The 16,867-nt window shown below is 40.1% G+C and overlaps 2 protein-coding genes across 3 annotated transcripts in view; both read left to right on the top strand.

Annotated features, from left to right (window-relative positions):
• The window catches only part of clptm1 (CLPTM1 regulator of GABA type A receptor forward trafficking), a 14,018-nt gene extending 1,317 nt beyond the window's left edge, over positions 1–12,701 (top strand). Inside the window, exons 2-14 of the mRNA XM_020624524.1 lie at positions 1,800–1,948; positions 3,510–3,633; positions 3,855–4,013; positions 4,474–4,591; positions 4,709–4,794; positions 5,474–5,594; positions 5,744–5,988; positions 7,869–7,962; positions 9,067–9,257; positions 9,487–9,582; positions 9,808–9,943; positions 10,509–10,676; positions 11,721–12,701. Of these exons, the coding sequence (XP_020480180.1) occupies positions 1,800–1,948; positions 3,510–3,633; positions 3,855–4,013; positions 4,474–4,591; positions 4,709–4,794; positions 5,474–5,594; positions 5,744–5,988; positions 7,869–7,962; positions 9,067–9,257; positions 9,487–9,582; positions 9,808–9,943; positions 10,509–10,676; positions 11,721–11,902 (1,869 nt within the window). The 3' untranslated portion in view covers positions 11,903–12,701. The remainder of the gene's footprint in view (positions 1–1,799; positions 1,949–3,509; positions 3,634–3,854; positions 4,014–4,473; positions 4,592–4,708; positions 4,795–5,473; positions 5,595–5,743; positions 5,989–7,868; positions 7,963–9,066; positions 9,258–9,486; positions 9,583–9,807; positions 9,944–10,508; positions 10,677–11,720) is intronic.
• A 1,736-nt stretch (positions 12,702–14,437) lies between these two features.
• relb (v-rel avian reticuloendotheliosis viral oncogene homolog B) overlaps positions 14,438–16,867 on the top strand; it is a 12,705-nt gene continuing 10,275 nt past the window's right edge. The window contains exons 1-2 of one of the 2 annotated variants that reach the window (XM_020624515.1): positions 14,438–15,156; positions 15,335–15,367. In XM_020624515.1, coding sequence (XP_020480171.1) covers positions 15,096–15,156; positions 15,335–15,367 — 94 coding nt within the window. In that variant the 5' untranslated portion in view covers positions 14,438–15,095. The remainder of the gene's footprint in view (positions 15,157–15,334; positions 15,368–16,867) is intronic. The other variant, XM_020624514.1, reaches the window with a different exon arrangement.

Here is a 16,867-nt window from a genome sequence, read left to right as displayed (position 1 = left end):
CCTGCTGAGTACAGTTGCGACTCTGACTGTGGAAAGATTATTTGTATGGTTAATGGTTAAGTATTACCGCTGTAGCAGAGACTGATCTTTTTTTTTTATAGTCATATGGCTAATATGACATTGCTGTAGGAGGTACAGTTGCCAGGTGTAGTAAAAAGTTATCAGAGCAGGTTCCACTTCTGAGAACGATTGACTTCTCTGAACTATTCGCCCTCCTCCTTCCTTCATGGCACATGGTGACAATCCAGTGTGAAGCATTCACTCTGAACCCTGAATAGCTGGTTAATTGTTAATCCTTTTTCAGAGTGTGTAAATTATCATCTGGAGCTGGAACAGATAACCTGTGTCCATTGTTAAGCATGTTGGTGATCTGTCTGTGTAATTGTTATGCTGTTGATCCATGTCTCTGATAATAGAATTGTTTCTATTTTAACACTATAGGACATTGTGGAGCAGGTGAGAAGCCCTATTTTGAGCAGCTGTGGGCTGAAAATGTTCTGTTTATAATGGTGCAGGACCAGTGGTTCATTACAAACCTTTATATTTCCACTGCTCACTCATTTCAAGGCCACTTGGTGTCTTAATAAATGAAACCAGTTGAACTGAAAACATTTTTAGCCTCAAGTATAATTTGTTTTTAGAGGCCAGAGGCTGTTGTCCCTTGTATTGGTAACAAAGGGGGAGATTAGATGTTTTGATAGCGAATGAGTCTCATGACTTGGCATGCGCTCGTCTATTGTGTCGCTTGAATAGAGTGTGGCCTTGTTGGCGGGGCAGAAGATTACGTGGATGCACTGAAGCTTTCAGGGTTGAAATTACATTGAAAAGCGAGCTAATATCAGGTTTTACTCATTAATATGCACATATTCAAGCTGATGTTTACATGTGACCATTGGAAAAGTTTTTTAAAGTATAGCAAATCTACAAAGACTTCATAAGTCAAAAGATCATGATGGTTAAATTAAATAGGACCTTCTCAGTTTTAGTTTTGACCCTAGTTATTATAGATCTGCTTAAAAATTAAATGTGTCTAGGTACACCCTTGAGGTATTGTCTTTTACCGTTTGCACTGCATTTGTTTAATCTTTTAATGCCTTGTAATTTGTCTAAATTAATATCTAATTTTTTTCTTTATATTGGAGAAGCTAGAGTGAAAAAATGTTTGATACATGACAAACGATTATTTGACTATTAAAATTAGGTCTGCTGATAATTTTCACACTTCATCTTTAATTATTTGGTCAATAAAACATGAAGACTGTAACATCACCACAACCTAGAGTCCAAGGTGACGTATTCAAATTTTGTCCAAGCAAAAGAATCCCCAGAATATAGAATTCACAGTAAGTTATAGTAAGTTCATTTTTCAGTTTGTCCGGTTTGTGTTGTTTGTATTCATTGCAAATTGTAAACTTCCCACTATAATACATAATAATCTAGAAACAAAGATATTTGCCATTATTATCCACTTTATCACATTATGGAGTGGCAAGTCTGAAATCCCTATTAATGATGCTGAAAACACGTGAGGTCAGTGGGTCACCACATTTTTTTAGAACCTGATCTACAACCTTAATTCTTAAAACCTGACAGTATACTCCCTGTTTCAACTGGAATTTGGGAGTGAATCGGTCCCTGTAGATTAACCTGATAATCCAGTAAATTACAGTGGCTATATCTGACTAATAAATACATGAGTGATTCCCTTTTACTGTCAGTAAAGCTGTTCTTGTTTGATGATGTAATATTACATGTTGCTGCATCATTATTGTGACTGGTCTTTGCTACGCTGGTTTTAGGTGAGCAGCAATGGAACTGCTGCAGCAGCAGATGGCCAGACTGTGCAGACGACTGGAAACGCACAGGACCCTCAGCAGCAGCAGCAGCAGCAGCAGCAACAACAACAAGCACCTAATGCATGGCAGGTCATTAAAGGAGTCCTCTTCAGGTGAGCTTTTCTTTTTTTTTCTTCTTTTGAATCTTACATGCTTGCTCTGTCTTTACTCGCAGAGTCACCCCAGGGGTAGAAGCTTCCTCTGATAAAAATCACTGAAACACATTTGTTACAGTGATGCCATGATTCACATGAAAGTGGAAAGTAAACAAGTCAAACCTCACATGGTCATTCTTAAATCCTGCAATCCATGCACAATAACTACATGTATCTGCTCAACATAGCATAATAGAATGAAAGCAGCAAATAAGCCTTGACAAATAGAATTAACCTCCACATGTTGCAGGCTTTACTGACAGCAGGTAAAGTCAGTGAGAACACTGCTGCTGTCACTCACTACAGCTGTGGAGCTGTGGATGGCTCATGTTGGAGAGTGGAAAGTGTACCATCCACTTTAGGGGTATGTGCAACTGAATGAAACGATGAGAGCTGAGAGCTCCATCGGACTGATGAGGGCACACTGGCCCCCGTGGCTGTTTGAGTCCTACAAATAAATATAGATGGCTTCATGGCCAAATGCAGGGGGTGGCGATGGTCATGGCCATTGTGATCCTGCTCATATCTCTAAACAGATCCTGATTATGGTTTATTAAATGTTCAGTTGTCTGAAGTGTTTCAGGCAGTTATTTATTAAGAGCTACTTTCTGATTGTGGTGGGTTAAACAAAAACTCCTATGCTGTTTTTCACTTGTACTCCCTTTAGTGATGGCATTTTGTTACACAGGCTTTTGCAGGTATAATTCATATAAGCAAACAGCACCAGCAACAAACAAGTGAGCACAAGTAAACAGCAGTGTGGTTATTTCACAGAGTTTATGGTCATCACATGTTGTCCTATATGGAATCCAGCAGCTTTAATTGTTTTCAGTTGTTTTCAGGACATTTGTTCATTTGTGTGTTTTGGAAATTTAAGATGATTATACATTCATGATGAATGTATAACCAAGTTTACATATAGGACTGCAGCACTTAATGCAGCTGTTGGCCGTGTAAGTGAATGAGTAGCTGAGTTGGATTTGAATGCCTGCCATGAAGTATAGCATGTGATAGCTTTGCTTGTATTGTATAGAGAAAAATAGATAGCTAGTTTTAAACTCTCTGGACTGGGGGATGCTAAACCAAGATTTTGTCTCAAGTCTGGTGAATGGTACACAGAAAACACATGGTTTTTGGAAGTTACACTGATTAAAAAAAAAAAAAAATCCAAAGATATTTCAGCAGTATTTTCTCCTCTGTGTTTCTCTCTCTTCTGAGTTTCTTGTTGAGCCATGACTTATGTATGATGCAAGAAGATTGTGCCTCTTACAAACTGAGTGTAATGCAGTTTGACTGGATATGGTTGAATCAGATTGGCCTCCTTTATGGTTTTACACTCCTGTATCAGCTCTTCAGATCGGTGACATTCCTTGTCACAGTTTATGCTAATGCTGCCGGTGTTTGTCCATTTGCAAACAAATTTCATTGTTAACTGAACCCAGTCCCCCCCTTCTGTTTTCTTTGTCTCCCCTTTCATCTTTGATCAAGTCTTTTCCTCCATTTGCACTTGTTACTCCAGAATCTTCATAATCTGGGCGATCAGTAGCTGGTTCCGCCGAGGGCCATCCACGCCGGACCCCAACACGCCAGCAGGGGCACCCAGGGTACCCAGCAGGAACCTCTTCCCCAAAGACACCCTCATGGTATTACACCTGTTCTCTGCTCATGAATCTCCTGGCCACCTGTTTTATTAAGTGTTTATTGAGGTGAAGCTGTGCATTGTTAAACGCTCCTCATACTCTGATTCCCTCATGTATTTGGACAGCAAGCCAGCATTATCTCACCCTGTCAGACTAACTGGCTCCCTCTCCTGTGACTTTGTAATAGCATAAACACCCTTTTTTTTTTCTCACCATGCCTGCAGGACCTGTATGTGTACGTGTCCCAGGAGGAGGTATTCTCCAACTTCAACGACACAGAAGCCCTGTTCTGGTTTCACAGGGACCTGGTTTATGGAGACTGGACCATTGGGGAGAGTGGGGACGGCTGCTACCAGCACTATAAAGAGATGGACATCCCAGAGGTGGGGATGATTAAGGAGGTGGTGGGGTAACAGGAAGTAGTGTATGGTGAGAAGGAACAGGCAGGAAAGAAAACTGTGATGAACTTACCTGATTTATACTCTAAAGTTGCTGGTTACATCAATCAATCAGTCATAAACTTTATTACCAAATATGTTAAAATACACGGAGTTTGACTCCAGATCGACCCCTGACGTACACCAAATAAAACAGAATAGCAAGTAAAAAAAACACGAAGACAAACAAACACATTTATTTCTAAGTATGTACATGTATATAAGCTAAAATTAGCTATTTTATGTACAGTGGCAACATTTATAAGTTATTGTACTGTGGTGTTTGCTGTATCTTGTTATGCATGTAAACATGGATTAACTGTTAATGAGAGATGGCCTGGGGAATGAAACTGTCCCTATTTACCCAAAACTAATCTTTCTCTCTGTGCTGTGTGTTTGCTTGTAGAAAGTGCAGCAGAATGGCTCCCTTTACATACACATTTATTTCACTAAAAGTGGATTCCAACCAGATCCCAAACGCAAGGGACAGTATCGCAGACTGGCAACAGTTCATGCAACACGAAGTAAGCACATGTGCTGAACACACACATTGTAAACTTTAAACAAAAATTATGAAGATAGAATTATGTATGTGTACAATAATTAACAAGTGTTAACCTTTACTGTATTTACTTTTTCAGTGCTGAATAAATTCAAGCGAAGAAAATTTCTGAAGACCAAGAATCTGTTGACAGGAGTGACGGAAGCAGATCCTGAAATGATCAGGGTTGGTTATATTTTTGTTTTATTTTATAGTATGCACAGAACAGCTGGACTGATAAATCAGCTGATATGAACTAACTGCATATGTATCGGTGTCTGTGGTAGCTGAAAATGAACAAGAACTTGCAGTACAAAAATGCCAAATTCTTTTTTTAAAGGTGGTGTATAAATAGTATCTATTACATAACTTGTCACCATAGAGCTCTGATAAGTTTTAAAATTGTATTGGTCACAAATGTGCAATTTGAAAAGGTTATCTTTATATTACAGTTTGGATTTCTGTGGTAGTCGATGCAGAGTCACCTCCTTGGTGCAGGCTTTTGATCCTGCACTAGTTTTTCCTTGACTTAATTAATTTGCTGGTACAAAACTATGCCTACCAGGTTTGTCTTCACACAGTTAATATATTTTATTGCTAGAAATTGTGCTGCTCATTCAGGTAATGACTTTTTTTTTAAATCACCAGTCAGTTATCCACAATGTGTAACATTGTTTTTCAGAAACACCTATTGTAGCTAATCCTAGAAAAGGCTATTAACAAAGAACCTAAATTAACTTTAGAAATTAAATTATAAATCAATTAAATTTGTTTCAATTTTCTTGGTATTTCATGTCAAATCTGCAAACTGCTGCTCTGGGGTTGTTGCAGCTCATTTTGGGTCTAATCAGATGTTTCCTCACAGCGGGCAGAGAGTCACGGTCCAGTGGAGATCATCTCTCACTGGCACCCCAACCTCACCATCAACATGGTGGATGACCATACTGCCTGGGTCAAAGGTTCTGTTCCCCCTCCTTTAGACCAGTGTAAGGGACTCACACTCACCTTGTCTCATTACTGAACTGTGACCTCAACTGCAGCAGAATTTTAATGTTCCAGACAGCAGACATAGTTTTCTTAAAGTTTTGTCAAATGGGCTGTGACAGTACCACTGTTCTACATTTTCTGCCACTAGATGTTAAGTTTGATGCAGTAAGTGGTGACTACTACCCCATTGTGTACTTCAATGATTACTGGAACCTTCAGAAGGACTACTATCCCATCAACGAGACTCTGACAAAACTCCCACTGCGCCTCACCTACTGCCCACTGTCTCTGTGGCGCTGGCAGCTGTACGCTGCCCAGAACGCTCGCTCACCATGGAACTTCCTGCCTGAGGACACCTACGAGCAGTCTGACGAAGACCAAGACTCTGTCAAGGTACGAGGTCATGGGTCACAGAGACAAAAAAACTGAACATGAACTGGGTGTAATGGCATAGAAATACTTTTGGTTCTTTGACTCAGGTTTGCTCTTGGATTCCTTCGAGCTGAGTTACAATAACGACTGCTCTTATTAAATATTTATCATGAGTACCTCATTTGTTATAGGTAATGAAACAAGATCACTATGCTGTGCTGTTCACACAGATTAAAGAAAAGATATTTCAGTTGCTATGAGGCAGGCAAATCTTTATAACAGATATTTTATATGAACTGTATGAAACACTACATCGTAACTTGCATCTCCAATTGTCCTGTTGCTGCTCAGTCAGTACACAAATGTGCCAGACAATGGGAGAGCACTCATATGGCAGCTCAGTATACAAGTTAAAGGATGTTTACCCATTATGTGGCCCCACAGAGGGGGCTGTCAGGCCATGCTGTCATAAATCTTCAGAGCCTCACAATAAGCAACACCATTTTCCAGACCTAACCTACTCTTAACAGAAAGCATCAACAGAAGCCTATCATCACCTAAGCAAAGAGCAGATATGTGGCTTGACACGTAGCATTTGCATTGTATTTGCTCAGGTTAAGCAGTGGGTGGTCCAACTTGCTTGTAATGGCACCTCTGAGAGCGGGGTCCACTGAGCTGTCCAACTACTGACACTGTTCTACCAAGATTGTCTAACAAAAGAAGAATGCTAACAGCCCCAATCAGTCAGTAACAATCATTACAAGTTCTGTGTGGGTGTAGGAGTGAAGGCAAGCCTACAGGGTTATCAGGTGGGCACCTTCTCACTAACTAGTGTTTTGTTGAGTTGGGCCCATGATGCCAAGAAGGCTCAACAGTGTCCCAGAACCACCCCCTCTTTGCCTGCACCCACACACTCAACACAACCCTTCATTTACTCAGGCTAATTCATGCTAAGTGTTACCAAACAGTCACTAGCACTAGCACATTTCAACTGCTGTTCTAGCCACCAAACGTTTAAAATAACTCGCCAAACGTTTCAAATAGCTGACCAGATAACTAGCCAGACTTCTGATTCCACCCTGTGTTAGTATTCATTCCAACAAACCAGTCAAGCTTCTGTGTCCTCATGCCGCGCATAACAACACCAGGAAGTGGGCCATTCTATGTTCTGATGTAATGTTATATTAGATTACAATGCAGCGCAGCTTCCAGAATAGCCTGTTTTGGGATATGATCATCGTTGTTGACATTGAGCTGCAACAATCCAGTTCGTCAGAACAGAAAACGCTGTTCTACAATTTTAAGTGTTTTCTACTTCCAATTTGAAATGCGGTGTTTCCACTTGTCCCAGTGGTGCCCCACCATGCCAAAATCTCTGCCACCACGGCAACAAAATCAATTAGTCAATTAACCAAAACACAGGAATGACTAGCCAGGGAAGCCTGTACAAAAATACAAATAGTCACAGGTGCCGTTAAGACCAGTTAACCCTGAGCACATTTTTAGACATGTCACTGAGTGGATAGAGTAGAACTTTGATTAATGCCTCTCTACATGAAAACTATTTTACGTTTCTGCTGTTGATCAGCCTTGTGAAGATAGTTTGTCTGCTGTGCTTTATCAGGAGCTGCTGACAGACAGATGTTGTAAAGCTGAGTGAACGGTGCATTGAGTGAAGCATGTGTAGGACATTATGACAACTGTTAAAAAAGCTTAAACAAAATAAAAATAAAAATAAGTAGCCTATACTAATCAATATAATTATTATAGAGGGGGAACATGGATTAGGGATGGAAGCTAGAGCTCAGGAGAGAGGAGGAGGACTTTCTGATTAAATGTAACACTTGAGATTTTGCTCCCTCTAACTTTTATAATAATATAAAAACGCTGTCTCTGTATAGGTAGCCCTTTTGGAAACCAACCCGTATCTGCTGGGACTCACCATTGTGGTCTCCATTGTGCACAGCATCTTTGAGTTTCTCGCCTTCAAGAATGGTAAGGTCACAACAGCCGGTCTGTATTCAGGACTAAGGTTGCAACCTTTTTAGGTTTTCACAGTATGATCACGGTTTCACGGTATTACACAATTACTGTTATCAGCTATTACAACCCTCAAAGGAAGGGTTTGTTATTTCAAGTGACAGTTGATTGAGTTGGATTGCAGGGCTAGATTGACCCTAAAGAACAAAGAGTATTAGTGGAAGTATTCTACTTAATTACAGTAAAACGTACCTGCTGTCATACTGTAAAAATAGCCTACTGTTACAATTAAAAGCCCTGCATTGAAAATGTTTTAAGTAAAAGTATCATGAAAATGTACTTAAAATATTAAAAGTAGGAGTAGGCACCACAATGCTGAAAAATAATATATATATCCTATACTAGTATGGTATTATATATAATCACATTACTAGTCACTCATGCGCTGATGTAAAAGCAGGATTTGACTGTTGTAGTTGGTTGAGGTGGAGCTGCTGAACTGTTTTGTACTAAAGTGCTGATTGTTTTCATTACAGATCAACCTGTTAATCGGCTGGTTTGTAAAATGTCTGACAATAGTGAGACATGCCGTCACACTGCTCTCATCGAATACCAAATTAGTTGTCAACTTTACTGTAGGTGCTTGACAGTGCAGCTACAGTAGATTGGTCCTGCCTGTACCTTTACTTACGCACACACGCTTATTTTATAACCGACATATGCTCACACATTTTATCGTTTGGGATCCTCCTGTCTGCCATTTGTTCGCTGTGTGCGTGTGCAACACCTGCTGACAGGCAGTTGGGGAAAAAAGGTTCACGCGCATTGCATTTTATTTGTCAATACCGGTAATAAGCAAATGTGGATGGTATGATAACTGTAGACGATGAAGCTACAGTAATGATCTCTTAAAAACTCTAAATGATATATCTGCTAAATGATAAAGATAAACTGTATGCATGCATGTTTTGCATGCACTATGTAAATAACGATACCCGAAGCTTAACGCATCCAGTTATTTTACCAACTTAGAACTGGATCCAGAATGTAACCAGCTATTGAAACCTATTCCTGTACCCGTCTACCCCCAGCCTCACCTCACCACCATCTCCTCCTCAGATATCCAGTTCTGGAACAGCAGACAGTCTCTCGAGGGTCTGTCTGTGCGCTCCATCATATTTGGAGTCTTCCAGTCTCTGGTGGTGCTGCTGTACATACTGGACAATGAAACCAACTTTGTGGTGCAGGTCAGCGTCTTCATCGGCCTTCTTATTGACCTGTGGAAAATCACCAAGGTTATGGACATCAGAGTAAGTGTCTCAGGAGGACATCTAATGATGATTCCTGCCTTTCCTTTGCTTCCCTGTGGTTAATCCAGGTTCTAAACTTTTGTATCAATCTGTTAAACATTCCTGCCTTTCCTTTGCTTCCCTTTTGTTAATCCAGATTCTAAACTTTTGTATCAATCTGTTAAATTCTGTATTTCTGCTTGCTGTTAGTACCATAATCCAGTAACCATCTATTTTTGCCTTTGTGTAGTTGGACAGAGAGAACAAAATTGTAGGTGTTTTCCCAAGATTGGTATTCACAGACAAGTCAACATATGTGGAGTCTTCGACTAAGATCTATGATGATGTAAGTTAAACCAGAGGACATGCTTTCAAAACTACACTCTCAGGATTTTGGAACAGTTGACAGATAAACTTTCACATCAGTGGATCAAATTGACCAAGTGTTAGTCTGTGGAGACAGACGAGCCTAAATGCCCACTTTTCTCTTTGGATGAATAAAATATATCTTATTATTGTATCTAATAACAAGTTGAATGGTAATTCCTTTTCTCTCTTGCCCTGTGAACAGATGGCCTTCAAGTACTTGTCGTGGCTGCTCTACCCTCTGTTTGGCTGCTATGCCGTCTACAGTTTATTGTATGTAGAGCACAAAGGCTGGTATTCATGGGTACTCAGCATGCTCTATGGATTCTTGTTAACCTTTGGTAGGTTTGTCTGAAGTATTTATATACTCCACTACTCATTTTGTGTTTGATTTTTTTACTGAATGTCAGGTATAGATTTTTTTTTTTAACATAGGAAAGTGTTAAGTACACATATTGTTCAAATGGACTTGAACATAAATGTTGAAGCAGCACATACACACTTTCTGTTTTTATTTTATGTATTTTGTATATTGGGTATAAGTCATAATTGTACCAGTATTATGTAAATTCAACATCTTTTCTTGTGTACTCAGTCAACTTTCTGCCTGGAACTATGTACAGTATGTGTATTTTCTTTCCATTGTTGAGTTTTCCCTGCTGACCTGCTGTGTCCAGCGGGTTATGTGGCTGGTTATTGTCTCTCTTAAATAACTGTCTCCAAGTGGATCCACACTCAGCTAATGTTTTTATACTTGCATCATGGTTACATACCCAGTTCCCAGGAGCCTCTGCTAATGTGCTGTGTATTAATAGACCCATTGAGGTCACATACAGTCATGTTGCCTGCTGTCTAATTTACTGCCTCGTGTAAAAGTGGTTCTTTTCTGTTTTGGGGGGGGTTTAGGTTTCATTACAATGACGCCGCAGCTGTTCATCAACTACAAAATGAAGTCTGTGGCCCACCTCCCGTGGAGGATGCTCACCTACAAGGCTCTCAATACCTTTATTGATGACCTGTTTGCCTTTGTCATCAAGATGCCCATGATGTACAGGATAGGATGCCTCAGAGATGGTATGTCTCTCTTCACTCAGATATTGTTTTGGTTATGAATTTATCAGGATCAGGGCGAGTTAAATAATCATCTACAAAAAACAGTGGGAGTTAAAGCTGTTGAACTTCCTCTGCCTAAATTCAAGGAGGCCTTTTGAACATGTAGCTTGACGAAGCTGAGCTGGTGGAGCTGGTTTCAGATTTGAGCCATGTTCTCAGCATGTTGGTATCTTAACGTAGGCAGGCAGTTAATCCAGACAGATTTGGGGGCGGCTATGGTTTAGGAGGTAGAGCGGGTCATTTCCTAACCAGGGGATTAGCGGTTCGAAGCCCAGCTTGTCCAGTCAACATGTAGAAGTGTCCTTGAGCAAGACACTGAACCCCCAGTTGCTCCCGGTGATAACACCGGTGTGTGAATGTGAATGGCCAAGTAGTGTAAAAGCGCTTTGAGTGTGCTGTAAAGCGTAGAAAAGCGCTGTACAAGTATAAGACGTTTACCATTTGTTGTTTGTTTTGAGGAAAGACTTCTCCTCTGTGGCCCTTTGGCTTTTACTTCTCTACACTGAATCCTTGTCACTCATAGCATTGTTTGTTGTATTGTGTTATAATTAACACTCTAACTCCACCTAGTGTCCAGTCACTAGATCTCACCGATTCCCATAATGCCCTTTGCCAATACCAGATCATTTGAAGTTTTACTGTAGTTAAATATTAAGTCACACTGTAGATGCTTTTATTAATAATCGAATCTCAAATGTCTAAAAATAGGGATGTCACAAGAACTGATACTTTGGTACCAGGTCGATACCAAAAATATGAAAATGTGACGGCGATTGTTTTCATCAGTGCCTAAGGTACTGTAAGTATTGTAATAGCTGTCATGAGCAGACAAAGCCATACTGTTGTCAATACAGTTATTCTGCTCCTCCTAAAACCAATCCTAACCAATGATGTGAACACTGATTTGGATTTAAAGCCTACATTTAACCACTATAATACTCATTTATAATGTATTAGAATTGTACATGTTTCTCAGCGGACTGCCATCTGTTTCCCCTCCCACAGATGTGGTGTTCTTCATCTACCTTTACCAGCGCTGGATCTATCGAGTCGATCCCAACAGGGTCAACGAGTTTGGCACCAGCGGAGTAGACCATGCCCAGAATAACACAGCAGCGGCAGACACTGCTCCTGATGCAGCAGCCGCCATCACAGACAAACCAGAAGGGGAGAAGAAGAACGATTAAGCAGGACCACACCCTTTTCTGCCTGCTGCCTGGTTCTCACTGCTGGGGCGAGGAGTGCTTGTGGATATTAGGCAGGGAGGGGAGGTGTGGTTTAGCTGTTATGGACGCCACTACTTAAAAAAAAAAAAATGCAGTTTAACTGTTTCCTCTGATTTCTGTGTGGATCCACAGAGAAACATATTCAGTGTAGACTGGTTTATTCTTATTTCTGTTCCCTGCCCTCTCGTTTTGCAGTTCAAGTGAAGTAAAACAAAACGTGATGTACTGTATTCTGTATGATTTTTCAGAGGGTAACTGTCTTGGAGTAGATGTTGGGAGGGGAACAGGTTGCAGTTATACTATTTTCTTTGTCCATGCAGGGAAGAAAGAGGCCAAGTGAAACTTTTATTCTTTGTGTAGATTCCTTGTTTTTTTTTTCCTTTTCATTCCATGTGAACACCATGTTTCAGATTTCCTGGAAACTGGTGTGTAGCGCTGGAGGAAACTGGAAAAATCCTTAGCCACAGTGGAGGTTAAAGAAGAAGGGTGGTGACTGAAGATGAGACAGATGGCCCTGCAGGACACCGTCCACAAGATGGCGCCTACTACCCTCAATTTTAATCAAATGGTTAATGTTCTAAACTTGAACATAAAACAACAGCCTTGTTGGTATTAATATAAATATATTAATATTGTCAGACTTGATTTTTGTTTTTCAGTCACTGAAGCTTCTTTTTTTTTTTATGTCCAAACTGTACAGAATCCCAGCTTGTCACATTAATAATACATATGTCAAAACTGTCTAGCAGTAGCTAATTTGCAAGTCAAACCTTTATTTCCCCCACCTTGGCCCGATGTCTGATTTTCAAATTGTTTGATGCTCCAAACCAGATCACCTGGACAGATGCAGTCAGGTGTGTGCTAGAACAGTGGCTTTTTATTATGAGTGCTGTAAAGCCTGACACACAAAGGGTTCCATGTTGCTACATATTACATTTTGAGCGTTCATGTTTATAGTAAAACTTGAGTGTGATTTAAAATGTCTATGCAAAGCTTTTTTAAATTTACTCTGTACTGTGCTGGGTTCAGGAACCTTTTTTTTATATGAAACCTTAATTTTTTTTGCATAGGTTTTTTTTTTATATATATATTTTATAGTAAATGCAGTCTGTGTGCTTATACAACACACACATTATGGGGTTAGACTTTCACCCTGAAGGTCTGCATTTACAGCTACAACTAATGAATATTTTAACCACTTTTCTTGATGAAATTTTTTTTTTCCTCTCAAAGATGAGAGAAAATGGTGAGAACTGCCCATCACAGTGTTTCAGGGCCCAAGGCGAGCTCTCGATTTTGTCCAGTCAAGTCCAAAGCTAAGAGATTCAGTTGAGAAAGAAAAATGAGAAGCACTTTCACAACTTGTCTTCAAAAATGACAGATGTTTGGTATGTTGACTCACACCCTTAATTATATATGAAATAGTTTCAGCTGTACACAAGTTTGATCGTGTCACTGAATGCAAAGGCCTACGTTGTTTTTGTTTTTTTCCCCAACTAACTCTTTTTAGAAATCACTCTTAAAGCCTGTAATCATTGGTTTAATGCTAAGATTGGAGCTGAAAAGCCTGGCTTCAGACCTTTGAGTTTCTACACACAGCCATTATTTTTTTTTCTTCAGTGATGTTGATGCTAATTTCAGTTTGGTTATAAGACAGATTGCTATGAGAACAAACTGCAGAGACAGACACCACTGGTATTTGTCCATATACATGATAAATCTACCAGGTGATAAGCAGCAGACATTTACTCATCTGCCCTAATCTTGACCTGCTGGTTCCCAACCATTCTGACCATAAACAAATAAGACCATGACACACCCAGCCAGCCCTCCTACATAAATGCAGTGCACCTAGACTGCAAAAGACAAAACAAGGCCTTTTTGCCTGTTTGTGGTTGCTTTGAGCCTCTGTTGCATCTATTTTGACTTGTCTTTTTCTGCCTCTGTGCTCCTCTGAATGACTTGCTAATAAATACTAAGCCACTTCAAATATAGGCTGGCCCACGGGGTCAAGGACTCCTGAGCCAGAGCCTGGTAGGTCCATTCAGTAATGCATCCAAGCAGTGCCTATCATAGGCACAGTTTGTGTTTAAAAGCTATGAGCAGAGTTTGTTTGACCAGAGAGTGATGTGACTGTTCATTTGAATTGTTCTTACAGTCATAAAGGATTTAGAATACTCAAGTATTTTATGAGGAAAAACATGTGAACAGTGATTTTTTTTTCCTCTTTTTTTTGCAGCGGCAGCGAGTTCAGGAATAAGGCTGTCCAACTACTGTGTGACATTGTTTTTCTCGCAGCCCTCTGTGAGATGATCATCCACTTTCACTTTCCAATTCCTTTAAATCGTGTGTCCTCTGTGTGACCAGCAGGTGTCACTGCTGCGGCACATAACGTAAATTTAAGTTTCAGAATAAAAGGCAGGAACACGTCCTTTTTAAGGGCAGGTTACTGGACGTCCAGATGTTATTTGTGCATATTTATAGCTGTTGAGATATGCATGACAAAGTTAGGAATTTCCACTTTTTTGTCGGGGTGTAGGAAACGGGATATAGCAGGGTAGTAAGACAGTGGCATATGATGCAACCTCGAGCAATCCCGTAATTTCTCTAGAGGGATTAGCTGGCTCGGGTTTTTTGACATTTGTTAAATAAGTGATAGGTGGTCATTGTGTGCCAGTCGGGGTGGCGGCTCGCTTAATTAAGTGCTTTTGCACACGCACTGAATGGAAACCTCCCTTTCTGGGTCTTGATCTTCTGTGTGACTCAAGATTTGAATATTCAAAGAAGCAGAGCATCACATTTACCTTAACGAGGCCGCTGTGCGGTGCCCGTTTTCTCGTGGGGGGTTTCCTGTCTTAGAGGTGACGTAACGCTGAGGGGATTTCCGCGCCCTGAACCGGCCAATCAGAGCAAGGCTGCTTATGAAATCACAAAACTGAGACGAGGCAGGGTTTAAACAGTATTCAATGCATGGCTTCGAGTCGCTTTACACGTTTTCAGTTGTTGACGCAAACACTCGGGAGCTGGCGTGACGTCTGACGAAGCTTCACCTGAGTCGCTTTAAAGCAAATACGGACGTTTAGACCGAGGAAAGAAGGCGAATGCTGTAATTTTTCCGGGTTGGAAAGAATTCAAGGACCCAGTGACAGAGTTCATGGTCTTGAAAGACTCACTGAATGCGATGAAAGACATGGACATCCTCAACGGTACCTGTGGTATGTATTGTGCGTTAAACCTCGTGTTAGTTTGTGTGATAGAGAGGTGATTCCATCTTCATGTGATCTGTCAGAGCAGATTGGCCAACACCCATTTTACCCTCTGCTTTCTGCGGGTTTAACATTTACACCCACAGCTACCTGTTCACTGACGCGTTGCTTTCTGTTTGTACTGCAGAGCGAGAGCCGTCAGATATTGGTGAGACATTTGGTGAGTATATAGACAGACCCGTGTTTTGCCTTTGCCTTTACTTGTTTAAGAGATTCCTAAAGTAATGCATGAGAGCAATGCAGGGCATTATTGCCAGGTGTGACCTGAGGTGACCTCCTGCAGAAAGCGAAAGAAACCATCAGAATTTCTTCTTTTTCTCCTGTGGTGGTGGATCATACAGCCTTTTGTTAGTCAGGTGCAAAAATAAACGTTTCAGACAAATCAACAAAGTGTTAGAAAATGTAATAGCACTTTTCCACTTGTTTTGCTTTGTATGCATGTATTGATTGTATGTATTGGATTTTAGGCTGCATTTTACCAACTTGAATGACAATATTATGCTGTGTAATAGGTTAAAATACCCATTGGAATTCTAGTGCAGAATATATTTAACTGGTCATAATCGTGGTCCATTTCTGGCTGACTTTCACTGGTAGTGAAACCTAACTGTCAATTCAACTGTGGTGGGAAGTAACTAAGAATTCACTTGAGTTTTTTTTCATTCTGTGCTACTTTATATTTTTACTTCACAACATTTCAGAGGAGAAATATTGTACTTTTTATTCCACTACATTTATCTTAGGTTCTAGCTACTAGTAACTTCGCAGTTTAAGATTTGAGCATCAAGATTTTACTTTAAAAAATGCATAAATGTTCTGACATGTAAAAAAAACAGTAGTTAGGAGTTTAACTGCAGCGTCATTTTCCCTCTAAATCTCCCATATAGTTTCATTTAAATAACTGACTGTGTGAGTTTCACAACAAAATCAAACATTGGAGAGAAGTTCAAAAATAGATCAGAATCAGCTTTTTTTTTTTGGGCCAAAGTACATCAAACACACAAGGAATTCAACTCCGGTACAGTGGCTGTCAGTATGCATTTTATAAGGCAACAAGAAAAATATGTGCATTTAAATAATAATAAAATAAAAAAATTAGAGACAAAAACAGCTATAGACACACAATGTGAAATAAGAGCTTTCAGGAATATGCTAGATGTACAGTGGGTACGGAAAGTATTCAGACCCTTAAATTTTTCACTCTTTGTTATATTGCAGCCATATGCTAAAATCATTTAAGTTCATTTTTTCCCTCATTAATGTACACACAGCACCCCATATTGACAGAAAAACACAGAGTTTTTGCAGATTTATTAAAAAAGAAAAACTGAAATATCACATGGTCATAAGTATTCAGACCCTTTGCTGTGACACTCATATATTTAACTTAGGTGCTGTCCATTTCTTCTGATCATCCCTGAGATGGTTCTACACCTTCATTTGAGTCCAGCGGTGTTTGATTATACTGATTGGACATGATTAGGAAAGCCACACACCTGTCTATATAAGACCCTACAGCTCACACTGCATGTCAGAGCAAATGAGAATCATGAGGTCAAAGGAACTGCCTGAAGAGCTCAGAGACAGAATTGTGGCAAAGCACAGATCTGGCCAAGGTTACAAAAAAAATTTCTGCTGCACTTAAGGTGCCTAAGAGCAC

This window comes from Monopterus albus, unplaced genomic scaffold, assembly GCF_001952655.1.
Source record: "Monopterus albus unplaced genomic scaffold, M_albus_1.0 scaffold328.1, whole genome shotgun sequence".
In the NCBI taxonomy this organism is placed as follows: Eukaryota; Metazoa; Chordata; class Actinopteri; order Synbranchiformes; family Synbranchidae; genus Monopterus; species Monopterus albus.
The sequence above is the reverse complement of the archived record's forward strand: the minus strand, read 5'-3'. Positions and strand labels throughout refer to the sequence as shown.